Source organism: Microtus pennsylvanicus, chromosome 11 (genome assembly GCF_037038515.1).
Source record: "Microtus pennsylvanicus isolate mMicPen1 chromosome 11, mMicPen1.hap1, whole genome shotgun sequence".
Taxonomy (NCBI): domain Eukaryota; kingdom Metazoa; phylum Chordata; class Mammalia; order Rodentia; family Cricetidae; genus Microtus; species Microtus pennsylvanicus.
Genome location: NC_134589.1, coordinates 9,967,906 through 9,990,925, shown reverse-complemented (window position 1 = coordinate 9,990,925; position 23,020 = coordinate 9,967,906). Strand labels below are relative to the sequence as shown.

The following is a 23,020-nucleotide window of genomic DNA, read 5'->3' as shown; positions in this document are numbered from 1 at the left end:
GCACCCGCGAGTTTGCATGAACGGAAGTAAATTCCTCAGACAAGGGATTTGTCCAGTGATGTCAGCTTCCCATTTCAGCTCTAGACAAGACCAGGTTCCCTAGCGGGGGTAAATAGAGTCGCTAAGGGGGCAAAACCACACACACCAGCAGTGATTTTCTCTATATGTCAGCAGCTCGGGAACTTTGCTAACTGCACCCGGGAGGGGTGTAAGGGCAAAGGTACCGGCGACATGACTGTGCCTGCGCACCTCTCCCGAGGCACGGGGCTCACCAAGGTGGGGGACAGAGGATGAGATTCTCTCCCAGCCTCTTCCCCATGCACCCGCTCACATCCTCCGTCCTTGTCCTCTCCTTTTCACGCTCCGCCCACGCGGAGTGGAGGGCTCAAGAGGGTTGTGTGTCCCTGGAAGGCTGGCTGGCCCCGCATCTGCTGCCCCGTGGGGGCGGGCAGAACTGCGGAGGCGTTGGAAGGGGCTGGACCTTTGGCCTTGGTCCTAGGGGGCGGTGCCGGGCGCGAACCGTCCCAGGTCCCTCCCAGGCGGGAACAGCACAGGCGGTGCCCGGGCAGCTGCGGAGCCATGGACGGCAGCGGGCCTTTCAGCTGCCCCATCTGCCTGGAACCACTCCGGGAGCCGGTGACACTGCCCTGCGGCCACAACTTCTGCCTCGCCTGCCTGGTTGCGCTCTGGCCGCACCGGAGTGCGGGCAGCACTGGTGGTTCCGGAGGTCCGGCCCGCTGCCCTCTGTGCCAGGAGCCTTTCCCCGACGGCCTGCAGCTCCGCAAGAACCACACGTTGTCTGAGCTGCTGCAGCTCCGCCAGGGCTCGGGTCCAGGACCCATGTCCACCCCGGATTCAGGCCCCGCCCGGGGCGCGACGCCCGAGCCCTCCGCGCCCAGCGCACCCCCTACGGCTCCGGAGCCATCGGCTCCCTGTGCGCCCGAGCCCTGGTCGGCCGAAGAGCCGGTGCGCTGCGACGCGTGCCCCGAGGGCGCTGCCCTGCCCGCCGAGTTCTCCTGCCTCTCCTGCCTCGCCTCCTTTTGCTCTGCGCATCTGGCCCCGCACGAACGCAGCCCCGCGCTGCGCGGTCACCGCCTGGTGCCGCCGCTGCGCCGGCTGGAGGAGAGCCTGTGTCCTCGCCACCTGCGCCCGCTGGAGCACTACTGCCGCGTGGAGAGAGTGTGCCTGTGCGAGGCCTGTGCCGCTCAGGAGCATCGCGGCCACGAGCTGGTGCCGCTGGAGCAGGAGCGCGCGCTTCAGGAGGTGGGGCGTGGGCGCCTTGAACGGGCACGTGGAGATGGGTGACAGGCGGGGCAGGAGAGCCATTTAGTGTGTCTCCCCCCACCCCGCTCTCCGCGGGCTGTGTCTTTTGTTCATTTTATTATTTTTGTGGATGTGTACGTGGAGATTAAGAAAACATCTTTGCGGAGTTAGTTCCCACCTTTACGTGGGTTTCATCTCTCTGACTCAACAGGCGCTGCCCTTAGTTTCTCCTTGGTTCCCACCTTTACGTGGGTTTCATCTCTGACTCAACAGGCGCTGCCTTAGTTTCCTCCTCTAACTTAAGGATCTTTGCAACCCCTTCCGGTCTACAGTGTCTTTCTCTGGGGCTGGTGTGGAGGGAAGGGGAGTCAGAAGGGACCGCTGAGTAGATGAAAGAGTGATAAAGAGCTGAAAAGGAGGGTGTGTGTGTGAGAGAGAGAGAAAGAGACAGACAGAGACAGAGAGAGAAGCTGGGTCAGTGTGGGTGTAAAGCCAGAGGTATCTGGGTTAGGCCCTTGGAGCCGGTGGGGACCAGGAGCGGCTGCCTGCGGGTGTGGCCCCATCGCTGATGGAGCTCTTCTTGCTGGTCCCAATTCAGATTTGTCCTGGACTGAGTCAGCCACTGTGGATGGGTGTGGCAGGCACCAGGAGCAAGATGGAGGTTGGGCTGGTCACACAGAACTTCTCTGTCCGAGTGTTGTGGGGCCGTTGGGAGCATGTGCCCAGTGTCCCACCAGCTCCCACCCCCAGTTTCCTTTGGCCTCCATCCCAGTCTTAGCGCCTCTAGCTCTGGGATTTTCCGTCTCTCCGGCCTGGAGCTGTGACTCATAAGACCCAAGGGATTTGCCCGGAATCCCCATTTTTCAGAGCTGGATCGGGGGTGCAGCCTCCTTTGAAACTAATCCCTAGTGCTCCCCTCTAGTTCAGTCACACCCCAAACCTACTCTCTCGGTCTTTGCCTCTACCCCACCGGGGGGGAAAATTCCAAATAAATAGAGAACCTTAGATAGCCCTATACTGGCTTCTCTGATCAACAGGTAGTCAGAGGCACACAGCCTGCTTCCTTGCCAGGCATTTGGGAATGGCACCAACCTGAACCAGGGGTGAACTGGGCATATTTTGTCATTAGACACCAGGCTCACAAAGCTCCATCCACAGGCTGAGCAGTCCAAAGTCCTGAGTGCTGTGGATGACCGCATGGATGAACTGGGCGCCAGCATTGCTCAGACCCGCCGAACCGTGGCCCTCATCAAGGTCAGACCCCACGCTAACCCTCCTGGGCACCCCTGAAGCAGGCCCCTGAAATTGCACATAAACTTTTAGCAGGTAGCACCCTGATTGGGAACTGTTCATCCCTACTAAGCAGGAACACCCCGTTTCCAGAGACACGGCTCAAATCCAGAGCTTGGACTGGTCCTCTCAGTAGGACTTGGGGGGCAACACACAGTCAGGGAAGGAATCTGAAGCCAGGTTGGGTCTTTGCCTCCACTCTCCAATCCTGCAGAGTGCTGCCTTGGCAGAGCGGGAGAGGGTGAGCCAGATGTTTGCCGAGGCCACAGCCACCCTACAGAGTTTCCAGACCGAGGTGCTGGGGTTCATCGAGGAGGGAGAGGCCACGATGTTGGGCCGCTCCCAGGGTGACCTGCGGAGACAGGAGGAACAGCGCAGCCGCCTGAGCCGGGCGCGTCACAACCTCAGTCAGGTTCCAGAAGCTGACTCAGTCAGCTTTCTTCAGGTGAGGGTAGCTCCTGAGCCACGGGGGGAATCCAGGTGACAGGGTGGGGGTTGAGAAATGAAGGCAGAGGCGATGGGTACCTGACCTTCCAGGACAGTTGCTACCTTCCCCGGCTGGGAGAATCTATGGCCGACAGAGCCTTAGGGGGCGTTTGTCTGGTACAGGAACTCCTGGCGCTACGGCTGGCCCTGGAGGAGGGGTGCGGCCCTGGCCCTGGGCCCCCCAGGGAACTCAACTTCACCAAGTCCTCCCAAGTGGTCAGAACATTGAGAGACATCCTGGTCTCAGCCTGTGCCAGCCAGTGGGAGCAGCTGCGGGGGCTGGGCAGCGATGAGGGCGAGCTGCAGAAACATGGCTCAGAAGGTGGGTGCCCCTCCGAGATGACCCACACCCCTCCCCCAGATATACCATGTAGGCTCCCAGAATCCGGGAATGGAGGAGGGAAAGTGTCTAGCCTGGGGGAGGGGCCCATAACCCCGCCAGGAACTGGTCACCCCCACACACACACAGGGGGCAGAGGGGATTCTTCTTGCTCGCCACGAACTTCAGAGAGGCCTTGCATGCAAGGAGGCAAGGTGGAGTGTGGGGGGGGGGGAACACGGGACACACACCAAGCAACACGTGTGTGTGAGAACACGGTCCTATATGGGTGTGTCTGATACCATGTAGCAGGGGCTTTGGGAGGCAGGGTGGAGGGAATTACAGCCACAGGTAGGGTGAGGCACTACCGAGGGTAGCCGCTCAGCCAGTCACGGGTATCAGGAGAGATGGCTTCCACACCGCTCCTTTCTGTCCAGCAGATGTGGAATCCCAGGACCCTGACAGCACCAGCCTGGTGGAGAGTGAGGCTCCCAGGGACTATTTCCTCAAGTGTAAGTAGCCGGCTCTCCGCTACCAAAGCGCCTCTGTTAGCTGCTAGGCTTCGGGAACACAGAGCTTGGGAAGCCCCTCCTTAATCTCTGGGGTGAGCAAGGTCATCTCCGCGGGTGGTCCCCATTAGTGCTGGACGGGCTGTGTTTGGGGGAGGTGGGTCCCTGCAGGGAACTGTCCCATCGGAGCCTGACTGTGACCTGTGTCTCTCTCCCATCCGTGGGGTCCAGTCGCCTACATTGTGAACCTGGACAGCGACACGGCAGACAAGTTCCTGCAGCTGTTCGGAACGAAGGGTGTCAAGAGGGTATTATGTCCCATCAACTACCCGGAGTCGCCCACCCGCTTCACACACTGTGAGCAGGTGCTAGGAGAGGGGGCCCTGGACCGTGGCACCTACTACTGGGAGGTAGAGATCATCGAAGGATGGGTCAGTGTGGGCGTCATGGCTGAGGGTTTCTCTCCGCAAGAGCCCTATGACCGGGGCCGCCTGGGCCGAAACGCACTCTCCTGCTGTCTGCAGTGGAATGGGCGTAGCTTCTCGGTCTGGTTCTGCGGCCTGGAGGCCCCACTACCTCACGCTTTTTCACCTACGGTTGGGGTCTGCCTGGAGTACGCGGACCACGCCCTGGCCTTCTACGCCGTTCAGGACGGAAAACTGTGCCTTCTTCGGAGGCTTAAAGCCTCTAGGCCACGCCGCAGTGGTGCCCTGGCCTCCCCCACTGACCCTTTCCAGAGTCGCCTGGACAGCCACTTTTCAGGGCTCTTCAACCACAGGCTCAAGCCCGCCTTCTTCCTGGAGAGTGTAGACGCCCACCTGCAGATTGGGCCCCTCAAGAAATCATGCATATCCGTACTGAAGAGGAGGTGAGGTGGGCCTGTCTCATCCTGCAGTGAAGAAGAAGGCGCCAGCCTCAGAGACCCTCACTTCCAGAGGTCTCTGCCTTGTAGAACTAGACCTTCCACTTTTCAAGGCAGGGGTCCCCGGCCCCTTGCAGGACTTATTTGGGGAGGAGAACTTCAGCTGGGACAACTCCAGACTGCCCCAGCCCTTCTTTTCCAGGTCTCGAGAACTACCTGGCACACAGTAGGTGCTCAATAAATGTTTGTGGCATGCACGACTCCCTTTTTCATGCCTCAGCCACCAGAGGTTCCTATGACTGACTTCTCAGCCTTCAAGATCTGGGACTAGGGGCAGGCAAGGTGGCTCTGCCTGTAAGGGGCTTGCCACCAAGCCTTCTGACCTGAATTCTGGAACACACATGGCGGAAGACAAAACTGACACGTACGAATTGTCCCCTGACCTCTCACTGCGTGTCCTGGTGCATGGAGCACAAACACGGGCAGAAGCACATGCATGCACAGTAAATAAATAAAAACAAATGTGTAAGCAGAAATAGCAGGTGATGTGCTCACTACATAAGTATTGAGGGGTCCTGAGTTCAAGCCCCAGAAAAGAATCACACTTGGAATGGCCACACTGGAGAGGTCGAGACGGGTAGGTTCCTGGCGCTTTGCTGGCCGCTAGCCTAGCCTAATAGGTGAGCTTCAGGTAAGAAAGCTTATCTCAGAAAATAAGGAGGACATCAGTAGAGACACGACATCTGGAACCTTCCATGCATACAGGCACACACACCAAAGCAACAACCGAACAGAATGAGCAGGTGAGAGAGGGTAGACTCCCCTTGGCCCAGGAGGAGGGGGCTGATACAGGCTGTCCTTCAGCTGCACCCTGGCTCTTGGCAGGGACAGTCAGAGGTGGCTTTTCCCAGAGTCCAGCTCCATAGTCAGCCCTGTTGCTCACATCAGCTTTGGATGGGGGAGGGTACTCTGCAGTATTTTTATCCTTGATGCCACCAGCCAACTCCGGGCCTACTTTGTGTGTGTTGTATCCAGAATTAAACGCAGAGGTCACACACCCAAAGCCAAGAGCTGAGCCGGATGCCTGGGTGTGGGCAAGAGAAATGGAAAGACAGACTACCTGGGCTTTTTACACACGCACGCAAGCACGCACGCGCGCACACACACACACCACATACATATACACACACACACACATACATCCCATATACACATACATACACACACTTATATATACAGACACACACACAAACACACCTGGAAGGATCTTCATTCTCATACGCAGACACACACCTCGGCCCTGCAGGGACTTGTCTGAGACCACCCAGGGTATGACTGGAATCGGGGGACATCTACAATAAGGGAGTCTATGTCCTCTGGAGCACTGCATCTCCGCACCATTATAGCCCTGCTCCAGTCCTCTGGGGACATCCTCCGGCCCTTGTGTCTCTCTGGCTGGTGTCCAGAGAGGCCCAGCGCCCTCCACCAGCCCAGAAACTCTGCCCTGTGTTGGGTAACCTGGGGCTATAGAGAGCATCTGTGCTTCCAGGCCAGCTCCCTCTCCGGGTTCTTTGTAACCCTGGTGCACCCCAGAGGCCAAGGGGCAGACAGAAAGGCCTCCCCGCAGCTATACAAGGTCAGACAGGACAATGGGTGCATTAAGCAGCCAGACAGCAAGGCCTTACAAGTCCAGCCCCAGCCGCCTAAACTGCTAAAAATAACCCCTCCCACAGAGGCTGCCTGGCCCCAGCAACCAGGATGTTTTTTTTCCGGGTGGGGCCTCCCTGCTCCTGCTGCTTTGTGTTCCTAGGCCTGTTCCCATGGCAACCACAGGTCCCACAGATCCCAGTACATCTAACCGCGGGGGACTGTCAGAAGTCTTCTCTTTTCACCTGCGAACAGCCTTCATCTTCCTCAGAGCCCTGGCATCCCAGGGCACCTGCGCTGTCTTCTCTCCTCCCCCAGCGGGGCATGTTGCACACCGCATATTCCTTCTGCGGCAGCCCTCTGCTCGCCTGAGGGAGCGTAGAAAGCCCTGGCGTGCCTGGAATGTAAGTACGGCAGGCAAGGGCCTCACAGGCTAAAACTTCCCTGCTGGGATCAGGCTCCACCATCATGGCTGTGGTTTCAGCCACTCATAAGTATCTTGCTTGTAGAATGACTTTCAGTTTCCAGAGACTGTCACGGAAGCTTAAGTGACGGGATGGCTCAGTTGGTAAACGCTGTCAAACCCGACGACCTGAGTCTGATGTCCAGAACCCGCATGGTAGAAGAGGGACCAACTCCTGCAAGCCTGCAAGCTGCTCTCTCTGATTCCCACACCTGGGCTGTGGGTGGCATGCATGCAGCCATGCTCATGTGTACACACGCAAATTAAATAAATTAGTATAAAAAAGGGAAAGAGAGAAGCTTCATCATCCCAAGTCCCCATGATACAGCTTTTATAGCTCAAAATGGAGGAGAGGGGGTGCTGGCTTGCCCACAACTGGCTGCATGGGCCGCTGAGAAGGCCTAGGGTTCAGACCTCACACACACCCCCATCCAGTCTGGAATGTCACACACAGCTCTGCACTTCCTCCGAGACCTTAAGTGAATGCTAGGGTGAGTTAGTGTCTGCATGTGTGTATGCAGGCATGCATGTATGTTGTGTGTTCTGGGTGTATTTATGTCTGCCTGGTTGAATCCTTGGGGGTGGGTATATCTAGGTGTATCTAGCCCTGTGTGTGTGCGTGTTTCCGGCGTCCCTCCAGGAACAAGTAGGAAGAAATACAGCAACACAATGTGACCACCACTGCCACACGGGCAGTGCGAGGGGGTCTATCCTTTTGCCAGCCTTGCCAATGCTTTAATCTGTTACAGTCAAAACTGCTTGAAGCCCAGAGTAGTAGTAGCTCACACCTGGACTCCAGTACTTGAGATGCTGGATAGTAGACGCTTATGCCAACCTGGGCTATAGAGAAAGACCTCTTTTTTTTCAAGACAAGGTTTCTCTGTTTAGTCCTTGCTGTCCTGGAATGCACTCTGCAGATCAGGCTGGCCTCGAACTCACAGGGATCCCCCTGCTTCTGCCTCCCAAGTGCTGGGATTAAAGATGTGCACCACCAGCACCTGGCATGAGACCTTGACTTAAACAAAAACAAAAGGTTTCTTTAAAAACTTTATTTTTTAATGACAAGGTCTCATTCTGCAGCCCACATGATCTTTGGAATGAGCTACATAGCCCCAGCTGGCCTCCAGTCCTGGAAGTCCTCCTGCCTCTGACTCCTAAATTCTGGGACTGTGGGCATATACCACTGGTTTTTTTGTTTGTTTGTTTGTTTGTTTGTTTGTTTTTCGAGACAGGGTTTCTCTGGAGCCTGTCCTGGAACTAGCTCTGTAGACCAGGCAGGTCTCGAACTCACAGAGATCCGCCTGCCTCTGCCTCCCGAGTGCTGGGATTAAAGGCGTGCGCCACCATCGCCCGGCTATACCACTGTTAAAAAGAGAAAAAAACTAGAGGTTTATGGATCTGGCCTGTCACCTTTTATGAAGGAGAAAGCCCTGCTCAGGACACTCTCCACCCCATGATTTAGGCGAATAGCGCTGGGGATGACTCTCACATGCCTTAGCAACAAGAAGCCCTGAGTAGATCCCTAGCACCCCCCAAAAGGGAAAAAGAAAAAAAAGTTTAAACAAAATATGTTCTCTGTGGGCTCCAGTTCCCACAGCCCCAGGACCTCGGCAGAGGTGCCGATGGGTCTGTGGTCTCAGAGGCTCCCGTTAGAGCCCCAGCTAGAAGCAGACAATGTGGAGGGGTGAAGGTTTGAGGCTGTAGCTGTGAACTCAATACAGTTCCCCGGAGCCAGGCAAGGAGCCAACCTCCGCGGAAGCTTTGTTTCTGTGGGAAAATGAGCTCCAGAGCGCAAACAAGCGGCCGAGAATGGGCTTGTGCCTCCCTTGCTCTTGGCAGCTGCGCACGGCCAGGTTCTGGCGCTCCAGGAGGGAAGAGGCCCACCGCCCTCCTCCTGCCCTTTTCCAGCGCAGCTTGTTTCCCCTCCTCCCAGAAGGAGCCTGGGAGTCTGCGCAGAGCCTGTGGCTAAGCTGTAGGGCCTGGCGGGAAGCTGGGCAGAGCTGGGTGCGGCTGAGGTTTGCATTGGGGGCCCAGGAAGGAAAATAACTCTTAGCCAGTCACTGTCCCGTCCAGCCCTCCAGCCAGCCCATATTTTCCCATTCAGTTGCAACAATAAGAAGACTCTGGAAGCTAAGGCCATTGCCTTTTTGTACAATCCCATCTTTTGGTGGATGCCTGAGACCCGCGGACAGAGCCCAGGAAGTGGCTCAGAGACAGAATGTTTACTTAGCGTGCAGGAAGTCAGAGATTGCATCCCTGGCACTAACTAACAAACAAACCCAAAGAGAAGATTGGAGAGATGGCTCTGCAATCAAGAGCACTTGCTGTTCTTCCAGAGGACACCTGTTCAGTTCCCAGGACCTACACTGTGGCTCACAGCCATAAGCAACTCCAGTTCTAGGGATCTGACGCTCCTTCTGGCCTCCTCCGGCACTGAGCACATGCAATACACAGACCTACATGCATACACATAAAATGAAAATAAATAAAGAGGAGAGAGGGGGGGGGAGAGGTAGGAGAGAGAGGAGAGGAGAAAGAGAAGGGAGAGAGAGGGGGGAGAGAGGTAGGAGAGAGAGAAGAGGAGAGAAGGGAGAGGGAGGAGAGAGAGAAGAGGAGGGAGAGAGAGGAAGGAGAGGAGAGAGAGGAGAGAGAAGGGGGGAGAAAGAGAGAAAGGAGAGAGAGACTGTAGACTTGGAATGCTGAACCTCATCCCTTCCCTAGCATGCTAGAAACAGGCAAAGCCAGTGACATCACAGACTCAGCATTATATGTATTTTTTTTGTTTTGTTTTGTTTTTCGAGACAGGGTTTCTCTGTGGCTTTAGAGCCTGTCCTGGAACTAACTCTGTAGACCAGGCTGGTCTCAAACTCACAGAGGCCTGCCTCTGCCTCCTGAGTGCTTGGATTAAAGGCGTGTGCCACCATCACCCGGCCGAGCGTTATATGTAGTGACATGGGCAGGAAACAATCTTTAATAGTTTACGTATTTTCCTTAATCCCCCCATCCCTTCCCTCCACCCACCACCTTTCTGCTTTGAGGTTTTTCTAGACAGGGTTTCTCTGGAACTCACTCTCTAGACCAGGCTGACCTCAAATTCAGAGATTCCCCTGCCTCTGCCTCCCTAGTGCTGAGATTAAAGGTGTGCGCCCCCACCGCCTGGCTGCAGCTATAATTTGTAAGGTGAGGAAAAGGGGAGGTCTGAGTTAGAATGGGCTAGGATGGGGAGGTATATCTTGATTGGGCGTGTTAGTTAGGTGAGCCAAAGGGGGCTTTTGATTGCTGGACTTCAGTTCTTTGGTGGCTGAACCTTGGTGGTCAGCCTCAGGAGGAAGCAGTGTTCTAATAAAGGGAATAGACATTGGGGGCTAGCTTTAGAAATGTAACCCGTTTTGTAGCAAGGCAGCGGGAATTGGGGAAAAGGGCAAGGCTAGTGTCCCTTCATCGGGGGCTCATGCATGCTCAACAAACTCCTATCAAGTGACTTCGTTTTCTTTTCTTTTTTTTTTTTTTTTGAGACAGCGTTTCTCTCTCTGTAGCTTTGGAGCTGTCCTGGAACTCTCTCTGTAGACCAGGCTGGCCTTGAACTCACAGAGATCCACCTGTCTCTGTCTCCCGAGTACTGGGATTAAAGACGAGCACCACCACCACCCAGCTGTGTCTTAGTTTTCTATTGCCATGATAAAACAGCTTGACTAAGGGAGCTTTATTAGAAAGTTCCAGTGGGACGAGCCCATTGCCATCGCTGTGGGAAGCATGGCGGCAGGGACGGCTGAGAGCTCACATCCTGAACTGATGGCAAGCACCAAGCAGAGAGCAAACTGGAGAGTGTGAGCCTTTGAGTGCTCAAATGCCACCTTTAGTCACGTATTTCCAGCGAGGCCACACCTCCTAAACTGCCCAAATGGCACCGCCAACCGCAGGCCAAGCATGTGAATACTCTAGGACACTGAGTCCTTTGTGCCTTGGTTCTGGGGCCATAAGAAAATGAAGAAAGGACAGACAGACTCACCCACAGGAGAGCTGAGGCCAGGTGGGCCGTGAGCACTGATGGAGATATACTACCAAAAATAGCATACGAAAAGCTCCAAGTGTTTATTTTATACCTCTGAATGGAGGCAGCGGGTCGATGGGATTCAGCTGAACAAGCAGGCAGGCCTAGCTGTTCACCGGAGGAGGTTTCCGTAGGTGTGTGGTCTCGGGCTGGGGTCACCCCAGGAGGAAGCTGTGGGTGACAGCACACACCAATGAGAGGAAGGCTCTGTCTAGTCCATGAGCATGCCCAGTCTCCACAGATCCGAGGCATCAGGGTCCTTGACACGGCAGAGCCCATGTCAACAGAACACAATGGCTCAGGACTTTATCAGCGACCCCCACGGGCGACATCTCATCCAAACGCCACACAAAGTGGGCTACAGCCACAGCTCTTTCTTTTCTTCTTTCTCTGCTTCCTTCCTTCCTTCCTCCTGTCTCGACTTCCTTCCCTTCCCCCCAGTACTGAAGAACACCCTGAGTTCTGGAGTCAGAAAGCAGAACTAGGGACATAGCTCAGTGACAAAGCGCATGCTTGGCGTGGGACATGATGCTGATCTCAGTATCAAAAGCTGTGGAACTAAAATGTCTCAGTTCAGGGGCCGGAGAAAGGATTTGCCACACTAACTTTAGAATCTGAGCCTGGATCCTAGCACCCATGTGAAAAGCCAGCACTGGGGAGTGCCTGGACTCCCACGGCTGGGGCTTGTGGTTAACAATCTGTCTAGCTAAATCAGTGAGCTCCGGGCTCAGAGACCCTGTCTCAGAACATACCTGTTATCAGCTTCTGGCCTTGACACACTAACACACGTGTATACCAGCACACACTCCTGTGCACGCGCGCGCGCACACACACACACACACACACACACACACACACAGGAATGCATATCTATGTATATTCACACAAATAAATAGATAGAAATACATTTCAAAAGATTCTACTTCATTCATTTCCTATCTCTCTCTCACACACACACATACACACACAGAGTCTCACTATCTCACTATGTAGCCCAGGCTACCCTTGAATTTGTGGCAATCTGCCCCTTTGCTCTGACTTTTCAGTATTGGTTTGGAGCCATCTTTAGCGGTAACTCGCCTCTCTGGGTTTCTGGGGCTTGACATGGTAACGGATAGCAGAAGTTTGCATAAACACTGCTCCATCAGGAATCGCTCAGAACAAACTCTGAAGCTGTGTCGGGGACTTGGAACTGGACAGAGGTCCAGGCTGGGAGCCCAAGGGTGGGGCTCCTCTCCATAGCAACCAGAAAGAGCCTGCAACATGGGCCAGCCCTGCCTTCTGACGAAAAAGCAGGGACCTGCTGTTCCTCAAATGCATGTGGCCAAAAAAGGCCTCGCCCTAAAATAGCTCAGGTCCACATTGGCATCTCACATGGCAACTGCCTCTCAACCTCAGCTCAGCCAACAGCACAGGGCAGAAGGTGGAGGCTTTACCAAGAACTGTGTTCCTTTTGTTAGTTTATTTGAAAGATAATTGACAAGCTGGGCGGTGGTGGTGCAAGCCTTTAATCCCAGCACTCTGTGCTTGAGTGTGTATGTAGAAGGAGCACGGGGTGGGCTGGAGTTACTGACAGTTGTGAACTGCCTGATGGGACTCTGGGAATTGAACTCGGGTCCACTGCAGGAACAATAGATGCTCTTAACCACTGAGCCACCTCTCCAGCCCTTGACCAGAACAAACCCTTCCTCGTCTAAATTGCTTAGCAACAGGAGAAGAAATGGAGAAGCCACCTTTTGTCAAAAAGGGAAGACTTTTAACCTCAGGCATGTTCTTTTGGGGGCCGTGTCTTCTTCCTCTACGGAATAATCTGGGGTTTACAGGGCGCCTGGGAACTGGCAGCCCTTCTGATAATCTGTCCTCCCAGATGGTTTCTAGGGCACCCTGTGCGGGAGCCCAAGTGCTCTGCACTGTGGCCGCTCCCACACTCCCCTGTATTGCGGGATATCTGTGCGCTGTGTGATGATGCACTGCTGTGATTGGTGTAATAAAGAGCTGACTGGCCAATAGCTAGGCAGGGAGGATGGGGGGCTTCTGGGGAGAAAGGATTATGCCAGAGAGATGCCAAGACTCAGAGGGAGTCAGACATACAAAATGAAAGAAAGATAAAAAGCCACATGGTAAAATGCAAATTAATAGAAGTAGGTTAGGGTGGGAGAGCTAGGGGGACAAGCCTAAGCTAAGGCCAAGCTTTCTTTTCTTTCTTTCTTTCTTTCTTTCTTTCTTTCTTTCTTTCTTTCTTTCTTTTTAATATTTTTATGGTCTATTTAACTTTATTTTATATGCATTGGTGTGAAGGTGTCAGATCCCCTGCAACTGGATCTTCAGACAGTTGTGAGCTGCTATGTGGGTGCTGGGAATTGAACCAGGTTCAATGAAAGAGCAGTCAGTGCTCTTAACCACTGAGCCATCTCTCCAGCCCCCAAGGCCAAGCTTTCTTTTTTTTTTTTTTCTTTTTTTTTTGGTTTTTCGAGACAGGGTTTCTCTGTAGGCCAAGCTTTCATAATTAATAATAAGTCTCCGTGTCATTATCTGTGAGCCAGCGGCCCAAAGAGAACTCCAGCTACACCCCGGACCAAGCAAGGGTTCAGACTGACACCAGATGGCAGTCTCTCAGCTCCCAAACCCACAGTGTTACAGGAGGCCACTGTCGCAAAGTGTGCAGGGTAAAAGGGCCAGCCAAAGAAACACACCCTGGCCCTGAAACCAGAGCCAAAAGGTTAAAAAGGGCCAGTAAAAGAAACACTTTGGCCCTAAAACTAGAGTCAAAGAAACACACTCTGCCCCTGCCCAACTCAGTTTAAAAAACAACCAATCCCTGAGCAGGAAAACCAACCAATCCCTGAGCACAAAACCAACCAATCCCTGAGCAGGAAAACCAACCAATCTCTGAGCTTGTCTAAGGTAAGGATTGAAATCGGACCAATTCCCACCCTGAAATTCTTCACCCGGGGACAATGCTGTCTCTAAGAAGCCCTATATAAACCCTGGGACTGTTCAGTTTGCTTCTGCCTTCTTCACCAGGGCAGAGGACAGCAGAGGCCGCGGCCCTCCTGATTCTTTGCGGAGCTGAGCTTGCGGTTTGATTCTGTGATCCTCCTCCGCTCCCAACTGCCAGAATCGCCTTCCATCCTAGCTGCAATGTTTACAAAGTGCCCAAGCCAAGCGACTTTAATGTATTCTCACAGGATGGGAGGCTGTTCAGCTTTGCTTCCCTCTGGAGGGTGCAGCCGGGAATCTGACCATGTCTTTCTCTGGTGAGGAGTTTGCTGACCCGGTTTGGCAATCCACAGTCCTTGGCGTGTAAGCCTCCACCTTGATGTTAGCCCGGTACTCTCACGCGAGGAATTGTGTTTAAGTTTCCCTTCTTGGAAGGTGTCTTAGATTTCCTGTTGCTGTGACAAGAGCATCTTAAGGGAGGAAGGGTTTTCGTTTGTTTTGGGATGACAATCATCATGGTGGCACGGATACAGCAACAGGAACTTCAGGAGGCAACGGCCACACCGTATCCACAAACACGAAGCAAGCTGGGGGCTGGAGAGCTGGCTCAGCAGCTTAGAACACTTGTTCTTCCAGATGGCTGGCGTACAATCCCCAGCAGCACCCACGTGGTGGCTCGTGCCCATCCATAACTCCAGTTCCGAGGGACCCGATGCCCTCTTCTGACCTCAGAGGGCACTGGGCAGGCATGCGGTGCACATATATGCATTCACGCAAGCAAAACAGTCATATCTGTAAAATAAACACATCTAAATACAATTTTTAAAAAAAAGACTGATAAAGCCGGGCGGTGGTGGCGCACGCCTTTAATCCCAGCACTTGGGGAGGCAGAGGCAGGCGGATCTCTGAGTTAGAGACCAGCCTGGTCTACAAGAGCTAGTTCCAGGACAGGATCCAAAACCACAGAGAAACCCTGTCTCAAAAAAAAAAAAGACTGATAAAATCACCCAGCATATGAAGTCACTTATCTCCAAGCCTGATGCCCCAACTTTATCCCCAAGACTCACTTTGGAGGGAGGACCCCGATTCTGAAAAGCTGTCCTCTGACTTCCATACATGTAAGGGTGCACATGCTTAATAAACATAGTTTTTGTGTTTTTTGGGTTGTTTTTTTTTTTTTATTTTCGAGACAGGGTTTCTCCGTGGCTTTTGGTTCCTGTCCTGGAACTAGCTCTTGTAGACCAGGCTGGCCTCGAACTCCCAGAGATCTGCCTGCCTCTGCCTTCCGAGTGCTGGGATTAAAGGCGTGCGCCATCACCACCCAGCTAATAAACATAGTTTTTAAAATTTCAAAAAGAAAAAAACAACGACAAAACAAAACTTTAAGGAGGCAGCGAGTAATAAGTGCTTGTCCTCGGCCCCCTTTCTCCTTCTACTAGCCCAGGATCCCAGTCCAGGGAATGATGCTGCCCTCAATGGATGGAGCCTCCCACCTCATTAAGACAATTAAGATAATCCCTGTAAGTCATACATAGAGGTTCGTCTCCCAGGTAATTCTAATTTTATATATTTATTTTATTTGATGTATGTGCATGGGTATTTTTGCTTGCATGCATGTTCGTGCGCTACATGTATGATATGCAGTACCTGGAAAGGCCAGAAGAGGGCGGCAGATAACCTGGGGCTTGATTGAGAGTTGACGCCACCGAGTGCACCAGGTGTTGAAAATGAACTCAGGAAAAAAAGTCACTGTTTTTAGCTGCTGAGCCGGCTCTGCAGCCCCTCAGGTGATTCTGGCTCTCATCAAATAGTAGCATAAGTTAGGGCGACCTAATGGTCTCATCTCATAGTGTCTCTCACAATTCTACTTCCAAATAAAGTCGAAGAGGAAGGGTTAAGACTCAGCATGAATTTGGGCGGCAGGGATGGGGGACAGTGGTGATATTGTGCGTGATGTACACAATTCGGTCCCATAATACCACCCGCTAAACTGCTCCCTGAAGCTGTGGTTGACCCGCCGTGAACCCCACTACCGTCCCATGTCTCCATTGCCCGTGGCTTCATGTCACACCCTGCTGAAAGAGGGTGCTGAAAAGACCTGGGGTTCCAACAATTCCCTTTGGTCTTCTAGGCTTGAAGATGGTGCCTGCTAGCCTTATAACCCCTAGACTCCTTTCTGGTTATGTCTTCTTCTGTTTCAGTTAGCTAAGCAGCCTCCTGCTGGCTTCAGCCTCCAAATCCCACCCCCCACCTCTCCCTCACAAATCCTGGGATTAGATACGTGCGTCACCACACCCTAGTTAATTCTTTACACAAATGCTCCCTGCTCAGATAGCTAGTGTGATAGCTAGACAGCAGCCAGCCTGAACCCCAAGTGAATCCCCCAAACTCTGCTGTCCTGAAGCTTTATAAAGTTTTTCTCCCCCCCCCCCACCTCATTGAGTCTAGCCACGCCCCCTCTTCAGTCCAACCTGTGCGCAACCAAGAGACCTTGGCTCCCCAGCCATAGCCTGGGACCTTATGCCTGCAATCAACCAGCCCTTAAAACAGACTGTTAGAAAAGCCCCAGGCCAAGGTGGCATGCCTGTGTATCAGCAGTGAGAAGACAGAGGAGGGTGTGAGTCTGAGGCCACCCTAAGGTACATTTCGAGAACCTGTGTCAAAAACGGAAACAAATCACCAAGTGGAGGTGGCACGTGCCTTTAATCCCACCACTCGGGAGGCACAGGCAGGTGGATAAATTTGAGGCCAGCCTGGTCTACAGGGCTAGTTCCACGACAGCCAGGGCTACACAGAGACACCCTGTCTCGGAAAAAAAAAATCAAAACTGGGTATTGGGTATGATGACACATGCCTGTAACCTTAGCACTTAGGAACTGGAACCTGGAGGATCCCAAGTGTAAAGCTGGTTTTGGGTACAAAGGGAGTTCTAGGCCAACTTGGTATACATGCAACCCTGTCTCAAAAAAAAAAAAGTTGGAGAATCCATGAGATTGCACTAAGACCTAAGAAAAGACTTAATTTTATTATTTTTTTTTGGTGGGATTAGAGATTTGAACTCAGGACCTCATATATGGTAGGTAAGCACTCTTAACACTAAGCTATAACACAATCCCATTTTATAATTTTTCTTTTAAGGCAGGGCCACACTAAGTTGCCAGGCTTGTAGCCCTTAACTTAACATCCCCTGCTTCCCAAGCTTCTCACTGTCTTCTCTTCCATTTTATTTTGTGTATGAGTGTTTGTCTGCACACATGTCTGGTCACCACATGTGTGCAGTACCCATGGCGGCCAGAAGAGGGCACAAGATCTCTGGAACTGCAGTTGTAAATGGTGCTGAGTGCTGGGAACCCAACTCAAAGCTGATAGATTGAGCAAGGAGTGAGTGTTTTTAACCACCAGACTGTCTCTCCAGCCCCATCATCTGTGTTCTTAGAAAGAAAAAGAAAAGCTGTGATTTCCCCCCCCTATACTCTGTTGCCCAAACTGGCCTGTACTTCTTGGTCCTCCTGCCTCAGCTTCCCAATGCTGAAACTACAGACCTGCAGAGTGAAGTAAATGCTAATAGCTAAAGCTAATCCTGCCACCAGGGAGTTGAGGATGAGCTAAGTCACGCTGTCTCCCCTATCCAGGATGCTTACTCTGGGACCCTAAACATCCAGAGTCAAATGGACGAAGATACCAGCGTCTCGAGCACATACTTTACCCTGCAACCTTCCCTTTCTTCTTAGTTTATTTCAAAAGGAACAAACAGTGACAAAAAGGGGTGGGGAGAATAGACAAAATAAATTCCCAAACTTGGCTTAGGGCAATGCTTTTATTGTTTTGTTTTTAGCTGTTGCAATTCATGGTCTTCTTCTGGGAAAAAATAATATTCATGATAAAATGTTGAAATAATTTTAGATGAACTGGAGCGGATTACAATTGTTCTAGGAAATCAGTTTTCTACCCACCTACCAGCTGTCATTTGGTCGGAAGCCCAGTGACCTCTGGCCTAACCGTGGCTCTCTGACAATTCTCAGTTCCTATAAAGTATCTTTCCCAGGAGCCTGAGAGATGGCTCTTGTAGGGGGGCCTGGAAAACCCCCACCCACCAGTTCACAACCTTGCCTGTAACTGCAGTTCCCGGTGCTCTAGCGCCATCTTCTGGCCGCTGTGGGCTTCTGCACCTAAATTCATAGAGGTTCACACATGTACACACTAAAACAATACATCTTTACTGCAAGACAAACAGGAAAAAAAGACATCAGACTTCTGAAAGGGAGTGTTTCTAGGCTGTTTCCCTGTCCTCTCAGCAATCAGGAGGCTGAGGCAGGAGGACTGCTTTGAGTTCAAGGCTAGGACAGGCTAAATACCAAGGACCAGGCTAGCCTGGGCTACAGAGACAATCTGTTTAAAAAGGGAAGAGGCAATCGGTGGTGGTGGCACACACCTTTAATCCTAGCACTCCGGAGGCAGAGACAAGTGGATCTCAGAGTTCGAGGCCATCCTGGTCTACAGAGTGAGTTCCAGGACAGCCAGAACTACACAGAGAAACCCTGTGTTGAAAGAAAAGAAAGAAAGAAAGAAAGAAGGAAGGAAGGAAGGAAGGAAGGAAGGAAGGAAGGAAGGAAGGAAGGAAGGAAGGAAGGACAACAAAAGAAGGGGGGGCTGGAGAGATGGCTCAGCGGTTAAGAGCACTGTATGCTCTTCCAGAGGTCCTGAGTTCAATTCCCGGCAACCACATGGTGGCTCCAAACCATCTGTAAAGAGATCTGGCGCCCTCCTCTGGCGTGTGGGTATAAATGGAGGAAGAAAGTTGTATACATAATAAATAAATCTTAAAAAAAAAAAAAAAAACAAAAGAAGGGGGAAAAAAGCGAGGCCAGCTTGATCTACATAGAGAGTTCCAGAACAGCCAGGATTAGAGAGAGAGAGAGAGAGAGAGAGAGAGAGAGAGAGAGAGAGAGAGAGAGAGAAAGAGAGAGAGGCTGTCTCAAAAGAACAAAAGTCCAAGCACATACACAAAAAGAACAGTGTGCTGGCCAGGTGGGTCAGTGGTAAAAGTTCTTTTTTTTTTTTTTTGGTTTTTTTTTTTTTTTTTTGGTTTTTCGAGACAGGGTTTCTCTGTGGTTTTGGAGCCTCTCCTGGAACTAACTCTTGTAGACCAGGCTGGTCTCGAACTCACAGAGATCCGCCTGCCTCTGCCTCCCGAGTGCTGGGATTAAAGGCGTGCGCCACCACCGCCCAGCCGTGGTAAAAGTTCTTGCCACCAAACCTGGGACCTACAGGGAAGGAGAAAACTGGCTCTCAGAATTTGTCTTCTGCCCTCTACCTATCCAATGTGGTACTCACACACACATTAGTAAAGTAATAAAAGTCAAAGAGTCGATGTGGTGGAGAGGTTCTTTAAGCATGCTCTGTGAGTCTGGCATCTCTCACCTGCATCAGGCTGATCAGCTGTTACTCCCGGGGTCCTGTCTGGGTCCCTGTTTAGTGTGTGAGGCTGGGCACAGCAGTCCACACCTGCTCTCAGCTACTCCACAAGGTAAGAGGACCGTTTAAATCCCGGAATTTGAAGCAAGCCTTGGCGACACAGCAGGCCACAATCTTTGAGTAGTTGTTTGTTTGGGGGGACAAGGCCTCACACTGCTGAAGATGCCCTAGAATCCCTGCTTCCCCCGACTGCCCTATCAGATGCTCAGATTACAGTGATGGCCTGAAAAGCTCAGTTTGCAAGATCTTGCCCCCTCCTCCCTCTCTGTCACCCTGCCTCCTTTTAGCAAATAAAGCTTGCCTGAAGATCAGAGTGCAGAGTTAAGCCAGCAGAGGCCAGGGAGTGGTGGCACACACCTTTAATCCCAAACTTGGACTGGAAAGAGCAGAGGAAGCTCTGTTAGTTCAAGGCCACCCTGGGCTACACAGGACTGATCTATGGGAAAGAGAACAGAACTCACACAAAGGTGATCCCAGCACTTGGTATCACATGACTGTAATCCCAGCACTAGGGAGGTAGATTCAGGAGCGGTGTGGCTGGGCAGAGAGAGGAATATAAGGCAGAGGGGGCAAAGGTTCATTGCAGTCTGAGGTTTGTTGAAGACAGATGCAGTCAGGAGATGCAGGAGATTGCCCCTTCGGTCTGAGCATTGGCAGAGGCAATAGAACTCTAATGGCTGGCCTTTTGGCTTGTCTGATCTTCAGGCAAGCTTTATTTGTTAAAACATAAACCAAATATCACTACACTGTTCCTCCCGTAACCCCTCTCCAGTTTGTTTGGTTTTGTTTAATGTGTCACACGGTCACCTGTTTTTCTAAAACTCTCAAAGCTGGACGTTTTAGTTGATTAAGCCTGCTATCTCTAAGACCATGACTTCCTCTCCACAGTGTTTCCCGTCAGGAGGCCCCAGCGCGGCTTTGCGAATGTCTCTGTTCTGAGCAATGTATTGTGTTTCTCAAATAGTGCCTCCAAAACTGTGTGAGCTTGAGGCCTACAAGCCAGGCTCTGCCTCTGACTCCATGTTTGGCAAAGAGTGGAGCTGGGGATGGGAAGGAACTGGACACGGGTTCCCTTTTATAGTCATGCTGGCACAACTGCATGGATTTTCCTCTTTTTTTGAAGTTTATTATTAATATTTAAAGATGGATGCTCACCAGGCTGTGGTGGCACACACCTTTAATCTTAGCACTCTGGAGGCAGAGGCAGGTGGATCTCTGTGTCCTGGGCTGCAGAGCGAGTTCCAGGACAGTCAGGGTTGTTACACAGAAAAACCCTTATAGTATGAATTCTAGTTGGTCTTAATAATAAAATCCCAAAGTCAGATATAGGATTTAATGCTGAAAAATCAGAGAAGCAGGGCAGTCAACCACTAGATAGTTCTTACCTCTCCCAATGCTCAGACCAAAGATCCTGTCTCTACTAATCCTCAGACTGAATGCTCTCTCTACAAAACCTCAGACTGCAGCCATCTCTATGATTGTAGGCCAGCGTGGCCTTGAACTAACAGAGTTCCCTCTGCCTCTGTCTCCCAAATCCTGGAATTAAAGGTGTGTGCCAACAGTGCCTGACCTCTAGTAGCTTGGCTCTGCACTCTGGTCTTCAGGCAAGCTTTATTTATTAAAATAAATATACATAAAATATATCACTACAAACCCTGTCTTGAAAACAAAGAAAATGGATGTTTACTATGTTATTCAGACTGCTTGAAATTCATGATTCCCTACCTCAGCCTCCTGAATGCTAGGGTTCCAGTAACACACCTGGTTAATATTTAAAAATGTGCACGCCTTTAATCCCAGCACTCAGGAGGCAGAGGCAGGCAGATCTCTGTGAGTTCGAGGCCAGCCTGGTCTACACAGCGAATTCCAGGACAAGCTCCAAAGCTACAGAGAAACCCTGTCTCGAAAAAATCAAATAAAAATAAAAATGTAGAGCCGGGCGGTGGTGGCGCACGCCTTTAATCCCAGCACTCGGGAGGCAGAGGCAGGCGGATCTCTGTGAGTTCGAGACCAGCCTGGTCTACAAGAGCTAGTTCCAGGACAGGCTCCAAAACCACAGAGAAACCCTGTCTCGAAAAAAAAAAAAATGTAGAACTGGAGAGCTGGCTCAGAGGTTAAGAGCACTGGTGCTTTTCCAGATGTCCTCAGTTCAATTCCCAGCAACCACATGGTGGCTCACAACCATCTGTAATGAGATCTGGTGCCCTCTTCTGGGATGCAGGTACACATGCAGGCAGAACACTGTATACATAATAAATAATTTTTTTTTTTTTTTGGTGGTGGCACATGCCTTTAATTCCAGCACTTGGCAGGCAGGCAAGTCTGTGTGTTCAGCCTCGGCTTGGTCTACATAGTGGATTCCAGGGCAGCCGGGGTGACATAGTGAGACCAGGTCTCAAGAACTGCAGTCATGTCTGGTGACATAGACTTGTAATCTCAGCTATTCAGAGCTGAGTGAGGCAGGAGGATCACACCTTTAAGGCCTAGTTGGAGCCAGGAGGTTGGTGGTTCATACTTGTAATCCCAGCACTCAGGTGAGTTCAAGGCCAGCTTGGTCTGCAAGAGCTAGTTCCAAGACAGCTAGGGCTGTTACAAAGAAAAAAAGAAAGGAAGGAAGGAAGGAAGGAAGGAAGGAAGGAAGGAAGGAAGAAAAAAAGGAATAAATAATTTTTTTGATTAAATAATTTTTAAAAATAAAAAGCAAAGCAAGAAATTCTAAGCAAGGTTGGAGAGATGGCCATGTGGTTATGAACACATACTGCTTTTCCAGACGACCCAAAAAAAATTGGCTCAGTGGTTAAGAGCACTGGCTGCTCCTCCAGAGGAGCCAGGTTTGATTCCAGCACCCACACGGTGGTTCATAACTTCTATAACTCTAGTTTCAGGAATCTGATGCCCTCTTCTGGCCTCCATGAATATCAGACACATACGTGATACATATACTTACATGTAAATGAAACACATAAAAGTAGATAAGTAAAAATAAATTTAAATACAAATATTTGAGGCAGAGTCTCACTATGTAGCTCTGGCTGTCCTGAAACTCACTCTGTAGACCAGGCTGCCCTCAAACTCACAGAGATCCACCTGCTTCTGGAGTGCTGGGATTAAAGGCATGGGCTACCTCATCTTACCAACCTAAACATTTGAAAAAACAAAACAAAACAAAACAACAAAGGAGAGGCTGAAGAGAGGGTTCAGAGGTTAAGAGCACTGACTGCTTTCCTAGAGATCCTGAGTTCAATTCCCAACAACCACGTGGCAGCTCAGAACCATCTGTGTTAGGATCTGATGCCCTCTTCTGGCCTGCAGGTGGACATGCAAAGGACTTATACATAAAAAATACAAATAAGAAAAAAGGAAATTAAAAATGGGGGAGAGTTAAAAAGGAGGTTGAGCTGGGCATGGTGGCGCATACCTTTAATCCTAGCACTCAAGAGGCAGAGGCAGGCGGATCTCTGCAAGTTCAAGCCTGGAACTCACTCTGTAGACCATGCTGGCCTTGAACTCAGAAATCCACCTGTCTCTGCCTCCTGAGTACTGGGATATTCAGTGAGCCACCATCACCTGGCAAAAAAAGAAAATTTTAATTTATTTATTTATTAATTTATTTATTTATTTTTGGTTTTTCGAGACAGGGTTTCTCTGTGGTTTTGGAGCCTGTCCTGGAACTAGCTCTTGTAGACCAGGCTGGTCTCGAACTCACAGAGATCTG

At 51.4% G+C, this 23,020-nt stretch overlaps 1 protein-coding gene across 1 annotated transcript; it reads left to right on the top strand.

Moving 5' to 3' along the window:
- The first annotated feature begins 525 nt into the window (after positions 1–525).
- Trim47 (tripartite motif containing 47) lies at positions 526–4,986 on the top strand. Its single transcript, XM_075990122.1, has 6 exons — positions 526–1,263; positions 2,422–2,517; positions 2,768–2,998; positions 3,163–3,361; positions 3,799–3,870; positions 4,099–4,986. The coding sequence occupies exons 1-6, from the start codon at positions 580–582 to the stop codon at positions 4,737–4,739; spliced, it is 1,923 nt and encodes a 640-aa protein (XP_075846237.1). The 5' UTR covers positions 526–579; the 3' UTR covers positions 4,740–4,986.
- Positions 4,987–23,020: the final 18,034 nt, after the last annotated feature.

Excerpts from the sequence above, each read along its gene's own strand:
- Trim47 (XM_075990122.1), top strand. The coding sequence starts at position 580 with ATGGACGGCAGCGGGCCTTTCAGCTGCCCCATCTGCCTGGAACCACTC. Across the intron at positions 2,999-3,162 it reads ACTCAGTCAGCTTTCTTCAG|GAACTCCTGGCGCTACGGCT; the intron begins GTGAGGGTAGCT and ends TGTCTGGTACAG. Across the intron at positions 3,871-4,098 it reads CAGGGACTATTTCCTCAAGT|TCGCCTACATTGTGAACCTG; the intron begins GTAAGTAGCCGG and ends CGTGGGGTCCAG.